At 40.3% G+C, this 14079-nt stretch overlaps 2 protein-coding genes across 3 annotated transcripts; one reads left to right on the forward strand and one right to left on the reverse strand.

The window, feature by feature from the left end:
* The first annotated feature begins 719 nt into the window (after positions 1 to 719).
* Positions 720 to 2110, forward strand: LOC136217609 (uncharacterized). 2 transcript variants are annotated; one of them, XM_066004207.1, is made up of 5 exons: positions 721 to 1038; positions 1120 to 1238; positions 1318 to 1506; positions 1575 to 1626; positions 1722 to 2110. In XM_066004207.1, exons 1-5 carry the CDS (start codon positions 775 to 777, stop codon positions 1842 to 1844), a joined length of 747 nt encoding a protein of 248 aa, XP_065860279.1. In that variant the 5' UTR covers positions 721 to 774; the 3' UTR covers positions 1845 to 2110. The 2 variants fall into 2 exon arrangements, with proteins under 2 accessions (XP_065860280.1, XP_065860279.1); XM_066004208.1 differs by lacking the exon at positions 1575 to 1626 and having other exon boundaries at positions 720 to 1038.
* Positions 2111 to 2585: 475 nt separating this feature from the next.
* On the reverse strand, positions 2586 to 11538 carry LOC136217610 (nifU-like protein 1, chloroplastic). Its single transcript, XM_066004209.1, has 3 exons — positions 11138 to 11538; positions 3060 to 3196; positions 2586 to 2971 (listed from the first exon to the last, which is right to left on the reverse strand). Exons 1-3 carry the CDS (start codon positions 11469 to 11471, stop codon positions 2783 to 2785), a joined length of 660 nt encoding a protein of 219 aa, XP_065860281.1. The 5' UTR covers positions 11472 to 11538; the 3' UTR covers positions 2586 to 2782.
* Positions 11539 to 14079: the final 2541 nt, after the last annotated feature.

Here is a 14079-nt window from a genome sequence, read left to right on the forward strand (position 1 = left end):
GTTCTCATATTCGTGAATCTGATCAATGATCGGTTTATGATCAACCATCTGATAATGTAGCCACCTGCCAACAACATATTTTCTTTTTCCAGCATCATCAGACCCATACTTATCTTTTAATGAGACCCAAATTTCTTTCGCAGACTTTTTGTTCACAAATATATCGAACAGTGGGTTCGACATATGATTAAAATCGAACGTTGTAGTGGACAACATTTGTGGAGAGAAAAACGTAATAGTTGAGTAAAATCAGGGATAGTGGAGATAGGCTTTTAACTTGTTAAGGAATAGTAAAAAAGGTTTAAAATATTTAATGGCCAAATAAAAATTGGGCCCAGTCCGTCGGGACGGACGGGCGAACGAACAATTTAATAACTCTTTTGGCCCAACCCAATATAAACCCTTCAACCAACTCAAAAGTTTTACTTAAAGTCACAAAAGACAAGCAAAGGCTAAAGAGCCATTTTACCAAAATTTCCAACAAGATTTACTTTGTTAAAAACAAAGTAACCATAGCCTTTACCTTTAATACCTTAATTAATAGAATTATTAAAAAATAATTTTGCTTGGAATATACCACTTCGTCACAAAAATTTACAGTATTCGAAGCCCAAAAAACTTTTTTTTTCTTTTTACTTTTTTTTTTTTTTATAGCAGTCCAATTATATAATACTAAAATCATCTCTCAGTTGCCACAAATTACCAACTCTACCACAAAATACAGATTAGTAGAGATCAGTCACAAGATGGAAAATGTGAGGTTGAAAAGAAAACATGAATGGACTCCTCCCTTTCAGGACTTCTCTGTGCTTTCCTCAAAACCACCTGTCTCCAAAACGCTGCTTATTCAAACCCCATTGCAGTTTGCAAGATGAAAGAAGAGCCACTCTGTCAACTACTTGGCCATCTATTTCTCTTTCGCTCTTCGGTTCCGGATTCTTGTTGGGTCCTCTCGTGGATGGTCTTCATTCAAGAGTCAATCTTGTTGTCTATCAAAATGGATCCATCAACATTGGTCCTCTTCACACAAACATCTGGGTAGTAACTTTTATAAGTGTCCGTATCCGTTTCAGTTTCAGTTTCCATGCAACATAGCTGATCACTACTATCTTCTATCAGGTTCCTCCTTTACTGGGATTGTTTTACTGCACTGTTGGATTACTGCAACTCTACTTGGACGAAAGGGACCCTTCGAAGATCCGACAAGGCAGCATCGAGAAAGTAGCTGTTAGTTTGGTGTAAGTATATATATATATATATATATTGTTTCTCCTTAACTAGTAAAGAAAAGATCATTGGTTTTGATGTTTGATGCAGAGCACTTGTGGCATTCATAGAATTGAGTGCTGAATTGTATAAAGCTGGAATAGCAGACAATGTTGAAGCCTATGTGTTGTTTGCTGTAGCAGAACTCATATGGTTCTCCCTGGATAGGACATGGCTTGGCTTCACCTTAGCATCCATTATTGGCATAGTCTCTCCATTGGCTGAAATTCCTCTGATGAAGTAAGCTGACCTTTTTTCCGAGTAATATTGTCCGAAGCATTCATTGATTTGTTTCGAACCCGTTTCAGCTTGTTTCACCTCTGGTATTATCCAGGAGCAAACATTGAGATTCTTGATCAGGTGATCCTGATACTAAATAGAGGAAAAGAAAGCAGTCCTAGTAAAACTAATATCTTTCTCCAATATCTGAGAGTTCCATTTTGTTTGCATTGCAGGGATTAGTCACTTGGACGGTCACTTGCTACTTCGTTTACACGCCGTTCCTGATCAGCTTAGCACGCTGGTTAAGATCCGTTATAGCTGCTACCGCTACCGCTGCTGCTGACAAGTCTGGCTAGGAATTATGTTATTGCAATTGGCATCCCTTCGTCGTTCAGAAAGAAGCAGAATTGAAGTGTGGCAATCCTCTTTCAACTCGATCTATATGATGTACTAAATCTGACTAAATCTTGAACAATGAAGTCGGATCGCCAATTTCAAATTACATCAAGTTCACTTCAACCCTTTACCTGTAAATTTAGTGCGGAAACAAAACAGTGATGCACCAAAAACAATTGCTATTTGTCCAACTTTATATATATGAAAAAGACGAGCATTACCTGCATCTCTTGGAAACCTAACTTCAACTTATAGTGAGATCCTAACAGTGTGCTATTGTTAACAGAAACAACAAAATTAGAAAAATTAAAGGACATCAGAATTATGGTGTCCCGCACTTCTATTGCTTCCTCAAGGTTCAAGGAGTATAACATCAATATGGCACTAAAGCCATAAGTTATCAATAGATGTGTCTGGATTAACAATAATGGACCCTTTGCTTGCAGTCATAAAACGCTCTCCAAATTACTGAATGGGGAGAATCTTATTCAACACTAAACTCCTTTCTCTTCATGTTGTCACCACTCAGCAACAGCAATCCCTTGATTGCAATAAGGCTAGTCCTTACAAGACATTGGAGAAAGGAAACCAATTTTGTGTCACTGATGCAAAGTGGCCGGAATAATACTTAATTCTAAACTGAATGAAGTGAACGCGACAAAGCAGGATAATTGGAAACAGAATATACAACTCAGTTCAAATAAAACAAAAACCTCAATGAAATTAATGCTACATCACGAAAAGTAAGATACATAAACGTAAATATATGAAGAGATGCAAAAGTACACGTATAGACTCAACTTTCAGATATGCAAGCATCTTGTGCTAAGTTATACATCAAATAGTGGTTTATTAAGTCTGTACATTTTTAAGATGAGAGTGGAATGTAAAGCCTAACCTAGACAATGAATACAACGTTTGTAATGTCTGGGAACTTCTCCTTAATTGCTGCTTTGATTCCTGATCCTATGGACTCGGGTCCTGAATACTTTACAAGGCATTCTCCACCCTCAATTGATAGTACTTCCACGCTCCCACCATAGTTTTTAATTGCTGGCCTCAATACGTCGAGATGCCCATTCACGGCCTGCAGCCACACAGCATTTGGAGATATTAAGACCCAAAGAAAAAAGTTTCAAGTAATGCAGTCCGTTCATGGTAGTTGCAAAACATACCTCAACAGTTGTATCCCTCGCTTCTTCATCATAGACTTGACGTATGTCTTTAACTGCATCTCCAAATTTTTCCTTCAGCACTCTTTCAATCCCCATTGTCATGGTGGTTGTTGAGCTTGGACAGCTTTCACATGCTCCTGTCCAATAATCCAATTCACTAGTAAAATTTCCAAAAAAAGAAAAAAATCTCTGCTCACGCATTCATAAATATCTCTCCTTAACACACATAGAATGTGCAATAAGCTCTTTTTAAGATAAGACTACACTTACAGTTGCCATCTCCAGCATAAATATGTATCCACAGTAGTACTGTACTCTAGGGATTTCCTTCTGGTGAATTATTTATCACTATAGTAATGCTCATTTATCAAGCACGACATGAAGACGTAGAATTAAATTCAAGGGATTGTGGTCAAAATCCTGGATTGTTGGCAAAATAAATCCAGGATATTAGGATAAGCTCAAAAAAATGACCAGACATGGCTTTGTAGGTGTGCAGATATGGTGAAAAGAAGATTACACATACCTTCAGAAATTAAGAGTGGAATTCATCAGGTCATTAGTGCATATAAGTCATGAATACAGAGGAAAATCCAGCTTTCAATAATGACTACATGAGCTTCTAAAGACTTGTAGAGAATGCATAGAAGTTATACATTTTTATTTTATTTTTTTGGCAGTGTTCCTGGAGGTTACCAGTAGTTTGAATTCTCTGTTATTAAATATCAGTGTCTAGACAATGCACAAAGAAAATATTATTGTTATTTTTATTTAAGCTGCTATGACAACAGATTTATTAATCCAAATAGTTATGTCCATATGACTGCAACCGCAAATCTTCCAAAGAACACGTAAACAGGTTTTTTTGTTTGAAATAAACTATATACATACAGCTTGAACATCCCAAAATTGTTGCACATAGACATGACCATAACTAATATATATCAACTTGCATTCATTGATGGTTTACTGATGTAGATTGAAATCGACTGAAGGTTTTAATCGTAAACCAACAAAGAATACAAACTGCTCTAGCTAAACTAGAAGGTTGAGTAAATCCAATGATTGATAATCCAAGCTCCAATGGAGGCTTTTAGTTTTTAATTCATTCAAAGTTAAGGAACATTACAAAGAGGGTTTAAATACTCTCCAAAATAACAAGGATAAAGACCAAAAACCCATGAATAGGGTTTTGGACAAAGTATGTGCCTAAGGGTAGGATGGGGAAGGAAAGAGTCTATGGTAGTTTAGTAAATAAGGGTTGGTGGCAAAACAGTAAATAAACACCAACAGTAATGGTCCCCTCTTGGTAAGAACTTGGAGGAGAAGTATTCTCTAAGCAGCCCACGCCCCGCGTGGGTCTTGGTACGCTCCGCGTAACGCGGCTCCTGATCCGGGAGAGTCTTCGCGGAGGACTTTACGCGTGGCGTTCCTGGAGTCACGCCCCGCGTATTGGAGCTTCTGCTTCTGGTGACCATGGGGGGTGAACTTCACGCGGAGCGTCTTCGGGACTACGCCCCGCGTGCTTGCCCTCCTGGGTTGGTTTCTCCTCCGACGCCGAATCCACGCCCCGCGCTCCTAGACGGACGCCCTGCGTCCTGAGCTTCTGGGCAAATCTTCGAGAACTAGTTCCTTCACGCCCCGCGCCTTGGCGAGTCCGCCCCGCGTGCTGGGCTGGTTTTCCCGGTTCTCACTATTCTCGTCTCTTGGCTCTGGGCTCGGGCTTAGTGAAAGGATGCCCTCATCATTCTCCCCTTCTTTGAAAGAGTCGGACTTCGCCCCCGATGCCTTGGTTGGCAACGTTCCCTCTGGCTTCCACAAGCTAAGATCTTGCACGTTAAAAGAAGAAGACATTTTCCCAAGCCAATTGGGAAGGGTTAGTTGATACGCGTTGGCACTAATCTTCTTCGTGATCCGGTAGGGGCCATACTTCCTCGGCCTCAGCTTACTACTCGGGGCATGCATAAGACGTTCTTTGCCCAAGTATACCATCACCTCATCCCCCACCTCAAACTGTACATCCCGTCGGCGCTCATCCACCTTGGTTTTGACCCGACTATTCTTCTCCTCAATGCGATGTAGTACTTCTTGGTGCATTTTATGATAGTCGTTGGCCAAGTTATGTGCGGCTACGCTCTTCTTCTCCCCCTTGGGGACTTCGCTCAAATCAAGTGAGTGGTTGGGTGCCTTGGTGTATACTATCTCGAAAGGGGACTTCCCGGTAGTAGAACTCATGGCGGAGTTGTAGGCAAACTCGGCTTGGGCGAGCACATAATCCCACATCTTGGATTTGTCTCGACACTTGCTTCTCAAATAAGTTCCCCAAAGTCCGGTTTACCGCTTCGGTTTGTCCATCCGTTTGGGGGTGGGCCGTGGTGCTAAACTTCAATGTGGTTCCAAGAATGGCCCAAAGAGTCCGCCAAAAGTGGCTTACAAACTTCGTATCCCTATCCGACACTATGCTCTTCGGAACCCCATGTAGCCTCACTACCTCACGGAAAAACAACTTGGCGATGGCGGTGGCGTCATTAGTCTTCCTACACGGGATGAAGTGGGCCATCTTCGAGAATCTATCCACCACCACAAAGATGGAGTCCATACCCCGTTGAGTTCTCGGCAACCCTAACACAAAGTCCATGGAGAGATCTTCCCAAATGGTCTCCGGTATTGGAAGATGAATGCGTAATCCGGCATTAGTAGCATGCCCCTTGGAAGATTGGCACTCCTCACATTGCTCCACGATGTACGCCACATCCCTCCTTACTTTAGGCCAATAGTAACGGGAGTTAACCGCTTCAAAGGTTTTGTCTCTTCCAAAGTGTCCCCCCAGCACCCCTCCGTGTAACTCTCGGATCACTCTTTCCCGTATGGATGTGTTTGGAAGACACAATTGGCTACCCCTCATGAGGAACCCATTCACTAATTGATACCCATACCTCTCCTACATTTCTCCAATTCAAGCCCAAAGTCCGGGTCCTCCTCATATTCTTCCTTGATGTGCTCAAAATCCACTAACTCCAAAGCCACTGTTTTCAAGAGGGCTATCCTACGGCTCAAGGCATCCGCCACTTTGTTTTGTTGACCCGCTTTGTGAAGAAGTTGATAAGGAAACTTATCCACGAAAGCGGACCATCTAGCATGCATGGAGCTCCGGAGTTGTTTTTGACTTCCCAGGTACTTGAGGGCTTGGTGGTCGGTGTACAACATAAACTCCTTCCCGATGAGATAGTGTTCCCACGTCTTGAGAGCCCGCACTACCGCATAAAACTCCTTGTCATAGGTGGCCCATTTTTGTCTTGACTCACACAATTTCTCACTGAAATAAGCTATGGGCCTCTTCTCTTGCATTAACACACCCCCAACTCCTACTCCACTTGCATCACATTCAACCTCGAAAAGCTTATCAAAATCTGGAAATGCTAAAACCGGAGCGGTACTTAGCTTTTCCTTTATCAAGGCGAAGCTGCTCTCTTGCTCATCTCCCCACTTGAACCCTCTACCCTTCTTCAAACACTCGGTCATGGGGGCCACAATAGCGCTGAAATTCCGGATGAACCGTCTGTAGAAAGTAGCCAACCCGTGAAAGCTCCTAATGTCCCTGACGGTCTTCGGAGTCGGCCACTCCCGAATTGCTCTAACTTTCTCTTCATCAACCCGGATACACTCCCACTGACCACATACCCGAGGAACACCAAGCTTTCCATCACAAAGTCACACTTCTTAGTGTTGGCAAAGAGTTGGTTCTCCCGAAGCAAGACTAGTACGGTCCTCAAATGCTCCACATGTTCTTCCAACGTCTTACTATGGATGAGGATGTCGTCAAAGTAGACCATCACAAACTTACCAATCACCGGACGCAATACTTGGTTCATCAACCTCATGAACGTACATGGTGCATTGGTCATCCCAAATGGCATCACTAGCCACTCATACAACCCATCCCGCGTCTTAAACGCCGTTTTCCATTCATCTCCCGCCTTGATCCGGATTTGGTGGTACCCACTCCTCAAATCAATCTTGGAAAAGACCTTGGATCCGCTCAATTGATCAAGCATGTCATCAATTCGGGGAATTGAAAACTTGTACCGAATAGTGATCTTGTTGATGGCCCGGCTGTCCACACATCCTCCACGACCCATCTTTCTTGGGTGTCAACAAAGCCGGGACCGCACATGGACTCATGCTCTCCCTAACATAGCCCATTCTGATCAACTCTTCCACCTTCTCCTTCATTACTTCACTCTCTTTGGGACTCATCCAATAATGAGGAAGACTAGGCAAGCTAGCTCCCGGCACAAGATCTATATGGTGTTGGATGTCCAGTAGGGGTGGTAGCACATATGGTAACTCTTCCGGAAACACGTCACGGAACTTATTAAGCAATTTTCCGACTTCTTCCGGAACTTCTTCCCCCTCGCTACCTACCCTCTCCGACGGTGTACTAGATTTCACCATCACTACATAGACCGTTTGACTTTCCTCACACTCGTTAATGAACGCCTTGTGAGTTGGGCAAACGATCAACGTAGATTTCTCCTTGCTTTTGGATTCCCCCACAAGAGGTGTAAGCACATAACGAATCCCGTCCTTCACAAACCGATAGGTGTTCTTCCTTCCGGCATGGGTAGCATCCCTATCAAATTGCCACGGACGTCCCTACAGTAGGTGGCAAGCATCCATCTCTGCAATGTCACAATAGACTTCATCCCGGTACTCTCCTATCTCAAGAGGTACCCTACACCTTTGAGTGACTTTCAGCTCCCCGACATTCTTGATCCAACCCATACTATACAGACTCGGATGTGATTCGATAACCAACCCAAACCTCTTAGCCGCTGTGTCGCTAATGATGTTCTCTTGGCTACCACTGCCAGTAATCACATTGCACTTTATCCCTTGAACTAAACATCGAGTTCAGAACAATTGATGTCTTTGGTCCATCTCCACTCTACTCGAGATCAAGAGTCTCCTCACCACATGTATAGCCTGCCCCCCTTCATACTCTCCCTCGTACTCATCATCCACGGGATCACAACAAACATCCCCTTCATCATCATATTCATCATCATTGTCGTATCGCTCAACCATGTTGGCACTCCTCCTCTTGGGACACTCATTTGAGCGGTGACCCGACTCATTACATCGGAAGCATTTGAATGGAGCCGGTCTCGCATAGGGGTTGTTGCCCCTAGGGGGTTGTGTCGCCTTAAAAGGCCTCACATCTCCACTAGGTGCCTTTTCCGCACTTGGCGCCTTGGAATCGCTTGAACTTGCAATTCCTTTACCCTTATCAATTCCCTTGGGAGCTCCTCTCCCTCCATAAGTGCTCTCAGCCCCGGCTCTCCTATAGCCTTCACGTCCCCTCAAACTCAACTGTGCCTCGGCCTTTAATGCTAAATTACGGGCGTCTTGCACCCGAATCACCATCTGTGTTCCAATCCGGTCTTGGATGTTGTACCTCAATCCTTCAAGATACCTAGAAGTCTTTTGGCTTTCGGTTTCCGACAAGTTAGCCATTGCCGAAAGCCGCAAGAACTCCGAGGTGTATTCGTGCACACTCCTTGCACCTTGCGAACAATTCCGGTAAGAACTGTAAATGTATTGCTCGTAGTCGGGTGGCAGAAATTTTTCCCGCAACATCGATTTCATCCTAAGCCCAGATCTAATCGGCTCCCTTCCTCCTCTTCTTCTCCCTTCCTTCATATTATCCCACCAAACCGAAGCTCCTCCTTTCAATCGGTAAGCTACCAAACGGACTTTCCGATCCTCCGATATTCCCGCATAATCAAAGAATCGCTCCACCTCTAACAACCAATCAAGAAAACCCTCTATGTCGAGTTCTCCCCCGAAGTCTACTTTCAGTTTGAAGGCGTCGTCCCTCTCAAAATTGCCTCCAAACCCCATTCTCACATTCGGCTCGCCTCTATATCCGCCTCTTTCATTACCCCGACCCCCATACGGGTCATTCAACCCAACATTCTCCCTCTCATAACCACCTACAACATCATTATGCACAATATCCATATTCCCGGCACGCACATGCGCGGGACCAACAACATCATTCACATGCACATCATGTCTAGGCCTATCATGCATAGCATTATCATCCATCCTAATCCCCATATTCCTAGCAACTAGGCATGTCGTAATCATCAAACAAGTCCCCATCACTATCACTATCCGCATTTCTAATGATTACGGGATTAGTCCGTCTTACCTCTTGAACCTGAGGGTCCATGGCTTGGGATGCATAAGTTCTCCTTGGTGGTGGTGTCGGTTGTCGGTCAAGTAGAGGACGGGCTTGTTCTTCTTGCCGCCGATGAGGCTCTCCGATTAAGAGAGCTTGAGTATTGCGGGTTGTTATTGTGAGTTCTTCAAGGATGAGACGAAGATCTCGGGTACTCGTGTCGTGCTTCTCCTCTATCGCTCTTAGAGACTCCGTGATATGCTTCACGTCGCCTTCTAGTGCCTCAACTCATTGCTCCATGGATCCGGTGGCTTCGTTTGTGATACGTGGTTGAACCATTTCCGAGAAGAAGTCTCCGGAAGGAAAACGACTCGGCTCTGATACCAACTGATGTAGATTGAAATCAACTAAAGGTTTTAATCGTAAACCAACAAAGAATACAAACTTCTCTAGCTAAACTAGAAGGTTGAGTAAACCCAATGATTGATAATCCAAGCTCCAATGGAGGCTTTTAGTTTTTAATTCATTCAAAGTTAAGGAACATTACAAAGAGGAGGGTTTAAATACTCTCCAAAATAACAAGGATAAAGACCAAAAACCCATGAATAGGGTTTTGGGCAAAGTATGTGCCTAAGGGTAGGATGGGGAAGGAAAGAGTCCATGGTAGTTTAGTAAATAAGGGTTGGTGGCAAAACAGTAAATAAACACCAACAGTAATGGTCCCCTCTTGGTAAGAACTTGGAGGAGAAGTATTCTCTCAGCAGCCCACGCCCCGCGTGGGTCTTGGTACGCTCCGCGTAACGCGGCTCCTGATCCGGGAGAGTCTTCGCGAAGGACTTTACGCGTGGCGTTCCTGGAGTCACGCCCCGCGTATTTGAGCTTCTGCTTCTGGTGACCATGGGTGGTGAACTTCACGCGGAGCGTCTTCGGGACTACGCCCCGCGTGCTTGCCCTCCTGGGTTGGTTTCTCCTCCGACGCCAAATCCACGCCCCGCACTCCTAGACGGACGCCCCGCGTTCCTGAGCTTCTGGGCAAATCTTCGAGAACTAGTTCCTTCACGCCCCGCGCCTTGGCGAGTCCGCCCCGCGTGCTGGGCTGGTTTTCCCGGTTCTCAAGTCTCTTGGCTCCGGGCTCGGGCTTAGTGAAATGATGCCCTCATCATTTACTCTAGGGAAATAGAAGGGACCCCTTTCTGATTGTAATTGCTGAATCAGAGACTTCCTCAAAGATCCATGAAAAGGATTAAGAGAAAAAAGGATCAAAACAAACACAGGCTTATAAACTATGGGAATGCCGTATCTATGTGACTTCACGTTTAAATTAGGTTCAGTCCTTGCTTGCTATGAAATTGAAAAATTAAGGCAATATGGAACAACATTTTGTTGTAGACAATTGAAATCAGTCTCAAAGACAAGTTCTAGCTAATACACTAGTATCAAAGGTATGTTTCCACTACAATTTCCAGAGGACGTTGCCTTCTTCAGGAAAAACTATGATATGAAAATGAAAATAGTACTCTGAATTGAAAAAAAAAAACTTCTCCATCGGACAATATCAGTAAAAAAAAGCCTAACTGGCCACAAAAACATCATAATTAGGAGAATGGGTGTGCAATTTGAAGTAGCTAAAAATCTCATTACTCTCCGTTGATTTTGAATAGAGAATCCCAAAATAACATCAATTTAGACTCTTGTATCTTCAAACGTCCAAAATCACCGCCAATCCCGATAATTTTAAAATTTTCACTTGTCATACAGCAAAAGAGGCTGCCAAAAATGGGATACTGAACCACAATCTCAATGAGGTAGACAGCCGATCATCGATTTCAAACTTCACTAGAATATACTGAAAAGAAAAATCGATAGAAACGGGAGGAGAGAATCACAATACCTTGAAGTTTAAGAGATATAACACCATCTTCAACGGACACAACGTCGACGTTTCCACCATCAGCAATCAAATAAGGTCGAACATCCTCGAGAACTAGGTCTACGTTTTGAGCAGTGAGCTCAAACTTCTGAGCGGAGTAAAGTCCGGGAGATTGAGAACCAGGTGCTGCAGTTGGGCTCGTGGCTCTTATGACTATTTTGGGCAAAGTCCTTCTTCCATATACTTGTCTGAATTGCTGTGGGGTTAATGGTTGTAGACGCCAATTTGTACTGCCCAGGATTTTTGGAGAAGACGGTGGGATCTTGGACAAAGCGGTGGACGCTAGGGACGCCATGATTATGTTGGAGGTGAAGATGATGAAAATTTTATGGAAGTACTTTGGGTGGAATTGATAATTTTGGAAGGTTATAGGGATCTAAACATATAAAATCAAAATGGTTGGCGTCTGGCGAGCGTCGAGTCGACTCACTTGATTTTTAATTTTAACTAGCTTTAGTCACAAGTATATTGATTTTTAATAAATATATACACGCATTTATTCTATTAAAAAATTAATTTTGACTAACTAGCTTTAGTCACAAGTACATTAAAACCTTTATAAATTAATACTCGATAAAATTAATAAACTCTTTAAAATAATAATTTTTTCCGGTCCCGACTTGGACCAGTTCAAAAAATGATCAATTTTAATAAATTAATAAGATAATAATTTTCTAAAACAAACCCTTATAAATACATTGTATTATTACCTCTATAAATTAATAATTTCTCAAATACATATGACAAATCTATACTATATATAATTACGGAAGCAGAGAGAAATGAGAAGAAGTGTTTTAGAAGCAAGAGTTACGGGAAGATGAAAAAACACAAAGCAAAGGAAATCCAAAAGTCACAAATAAACTTCTATATAAAGCATGATAGATAGTATTCCACCAATGTATTCGTTGGTCATGATAGATAGTATTATATTTCTGAAGGTAAATATTCGATTTTTTTTCATATGTTGTAGTTATTTTGTTCTCAATTATATTATTGTTTTATTTTTATTAAACAATAGTTGTTATAGTTTCATCTTTCATGTTCATTTCTGTTGTTACACAGGTTCTATACCTCTCGCTATCTTATCCATGTTTTCTTTTTTCTTTGTCTTTTTTTTTCCAAACTGATAGCTTCAATTGAAGAAATCCGACAGAAATAGAAGATGCATGAACAACTAAAATCGGAAAACACAAAAGTGTCAAAAATTACAAGAAATTCTTATGTTTCTCAAGGTAATTATTCGATTTTTTTTCATATGTTGTAGTTATTTTTGTTCTCAATTGTGTTGTTGTTTTCTTTTTATTAAACAATAGTTGTTATAGTTTCATTTTTCAGAGATGAAATTCCATTTCTGTCGTTAACCAGGTTCCATACCTCTCGCTACCTTATCCATGTTTTCTTTTTTATTTGTTTTTTTTTCAAAATGACTAAAATAAAGATTTTGTAAATTTGTATTCTTTTTTAGTATATGTTGCTAGGTGTTATCGTTTCGATTGCTAACTCTTAACTAAAATTTAGATTTTCGGCTTTATATGAACTCAATTTTTGGCTTTCTCAATTGTGATGTTATTTTATTTTTATTAAACAATTATTGTTATAGTTTCATCTTTCAGAGATGAAATTCCATTTCTATCGTTATCCAGATTCCATACCTCTCGCTACCTTATCCATGTTTTCTTTTTTATTTATTTATTTTTCAAAATGACTAAAATAAAGATTTTGTATATTTGCATTCTTTTTTAGTATATGTTCCTAGGTGTTATCGTTTTAATTGTTAACTCTAACTAAAATTTAGATTTTCGGCTTTTTATGAACTCAATTTTTAGTTTTAATTGAAGTTAGATTAATTTTTCTAATTCGGAACATGTTGAAATCCACTCATTTTTTTAGTTTGAGTTTAGCTAATTGATATGGATTGTATTTTTTTTATTTTTATGCATTTTGGTACAAATAGATATAAAGTTTCACACGATAGTTGTTCATTGAAGTTTGAGACATATTAAATAAAATATTAAAGAGATATTGGAATATTATACTTACAATGAAGTTTATTTCAATATAAATTATGTTATATTATTATTATTATTATTATCAAGAAGTTTTTTTTTCAATTTTCTAGACAAGGAGATTGTAAGCGTCTAATACGCTTGATAAGATGTGGATTATGCTAGATACGAATTCAAAATCAAGGTAAATAAAAATAAATTTTGATGCTCAAAATCCTAAAAATGTACATTAATTATGGATATTGAGATAATTGCTTTTGCAACATTGGCTTATATAATTTTTAACTATTATATTATGGTTCGTATAAAATTGTTAGTATTTGAAGAGTTTTTAACAGATGAAAATGAAATATGATCATAAGACAAATTATTGAAAAATATTAATTAAGAAAATATTATTATTTGAATCTCTTCAAATTCTCAAATGTTGAGCATAATGATTCTAATTAATATAATTAATTTCACATATTAATTATAAAACTTTTTTTTTGTACTGAGTGGTTACAATTGTGATTTAATTCTATTTAACTAAAATTAATTTATGGACTTAATACTTTATTAAGAAAAAATAAAATATTTAATTAATGGGCAAAATATATTTTCACTCTCCTCTTTATACGCTTATGTCTCGACATTCTGTCTTATTTTCAAAAAAAAAAAACCGAGAGAAAGATGGTTCTCTCCTAATTATCTTTTTCGTCCCTTCATTTTTTTTTCAATTCTTTTATTTGTTTTTCTTACTTACAAAATTCAAAAATATATAATTATTAGAAAATATTATTGAAGTCAAATAAGTGATATCTGCGAGTATGACTGATATTCTATATAGTGAAAGAATGAAGAACAAATTGATCGAATGTCTTGATGAGATATTACGAGATGAAAATAGAAGAA

This window comes from Euphorbia lathyris, chromosome 2, assembly GCF_963576675.1.
Source record: "Euphorbia lathyris chromosome 2, ddEupLath1.1, whole genome shotgun sequence".
Lineage (NCBI taxonomy): Eukaryota > Viridiplantae > Streptophyta > Magnoliopsida > Malpighiales > Euphorbiaceae > Euphorbia > Euphorbia lathyris.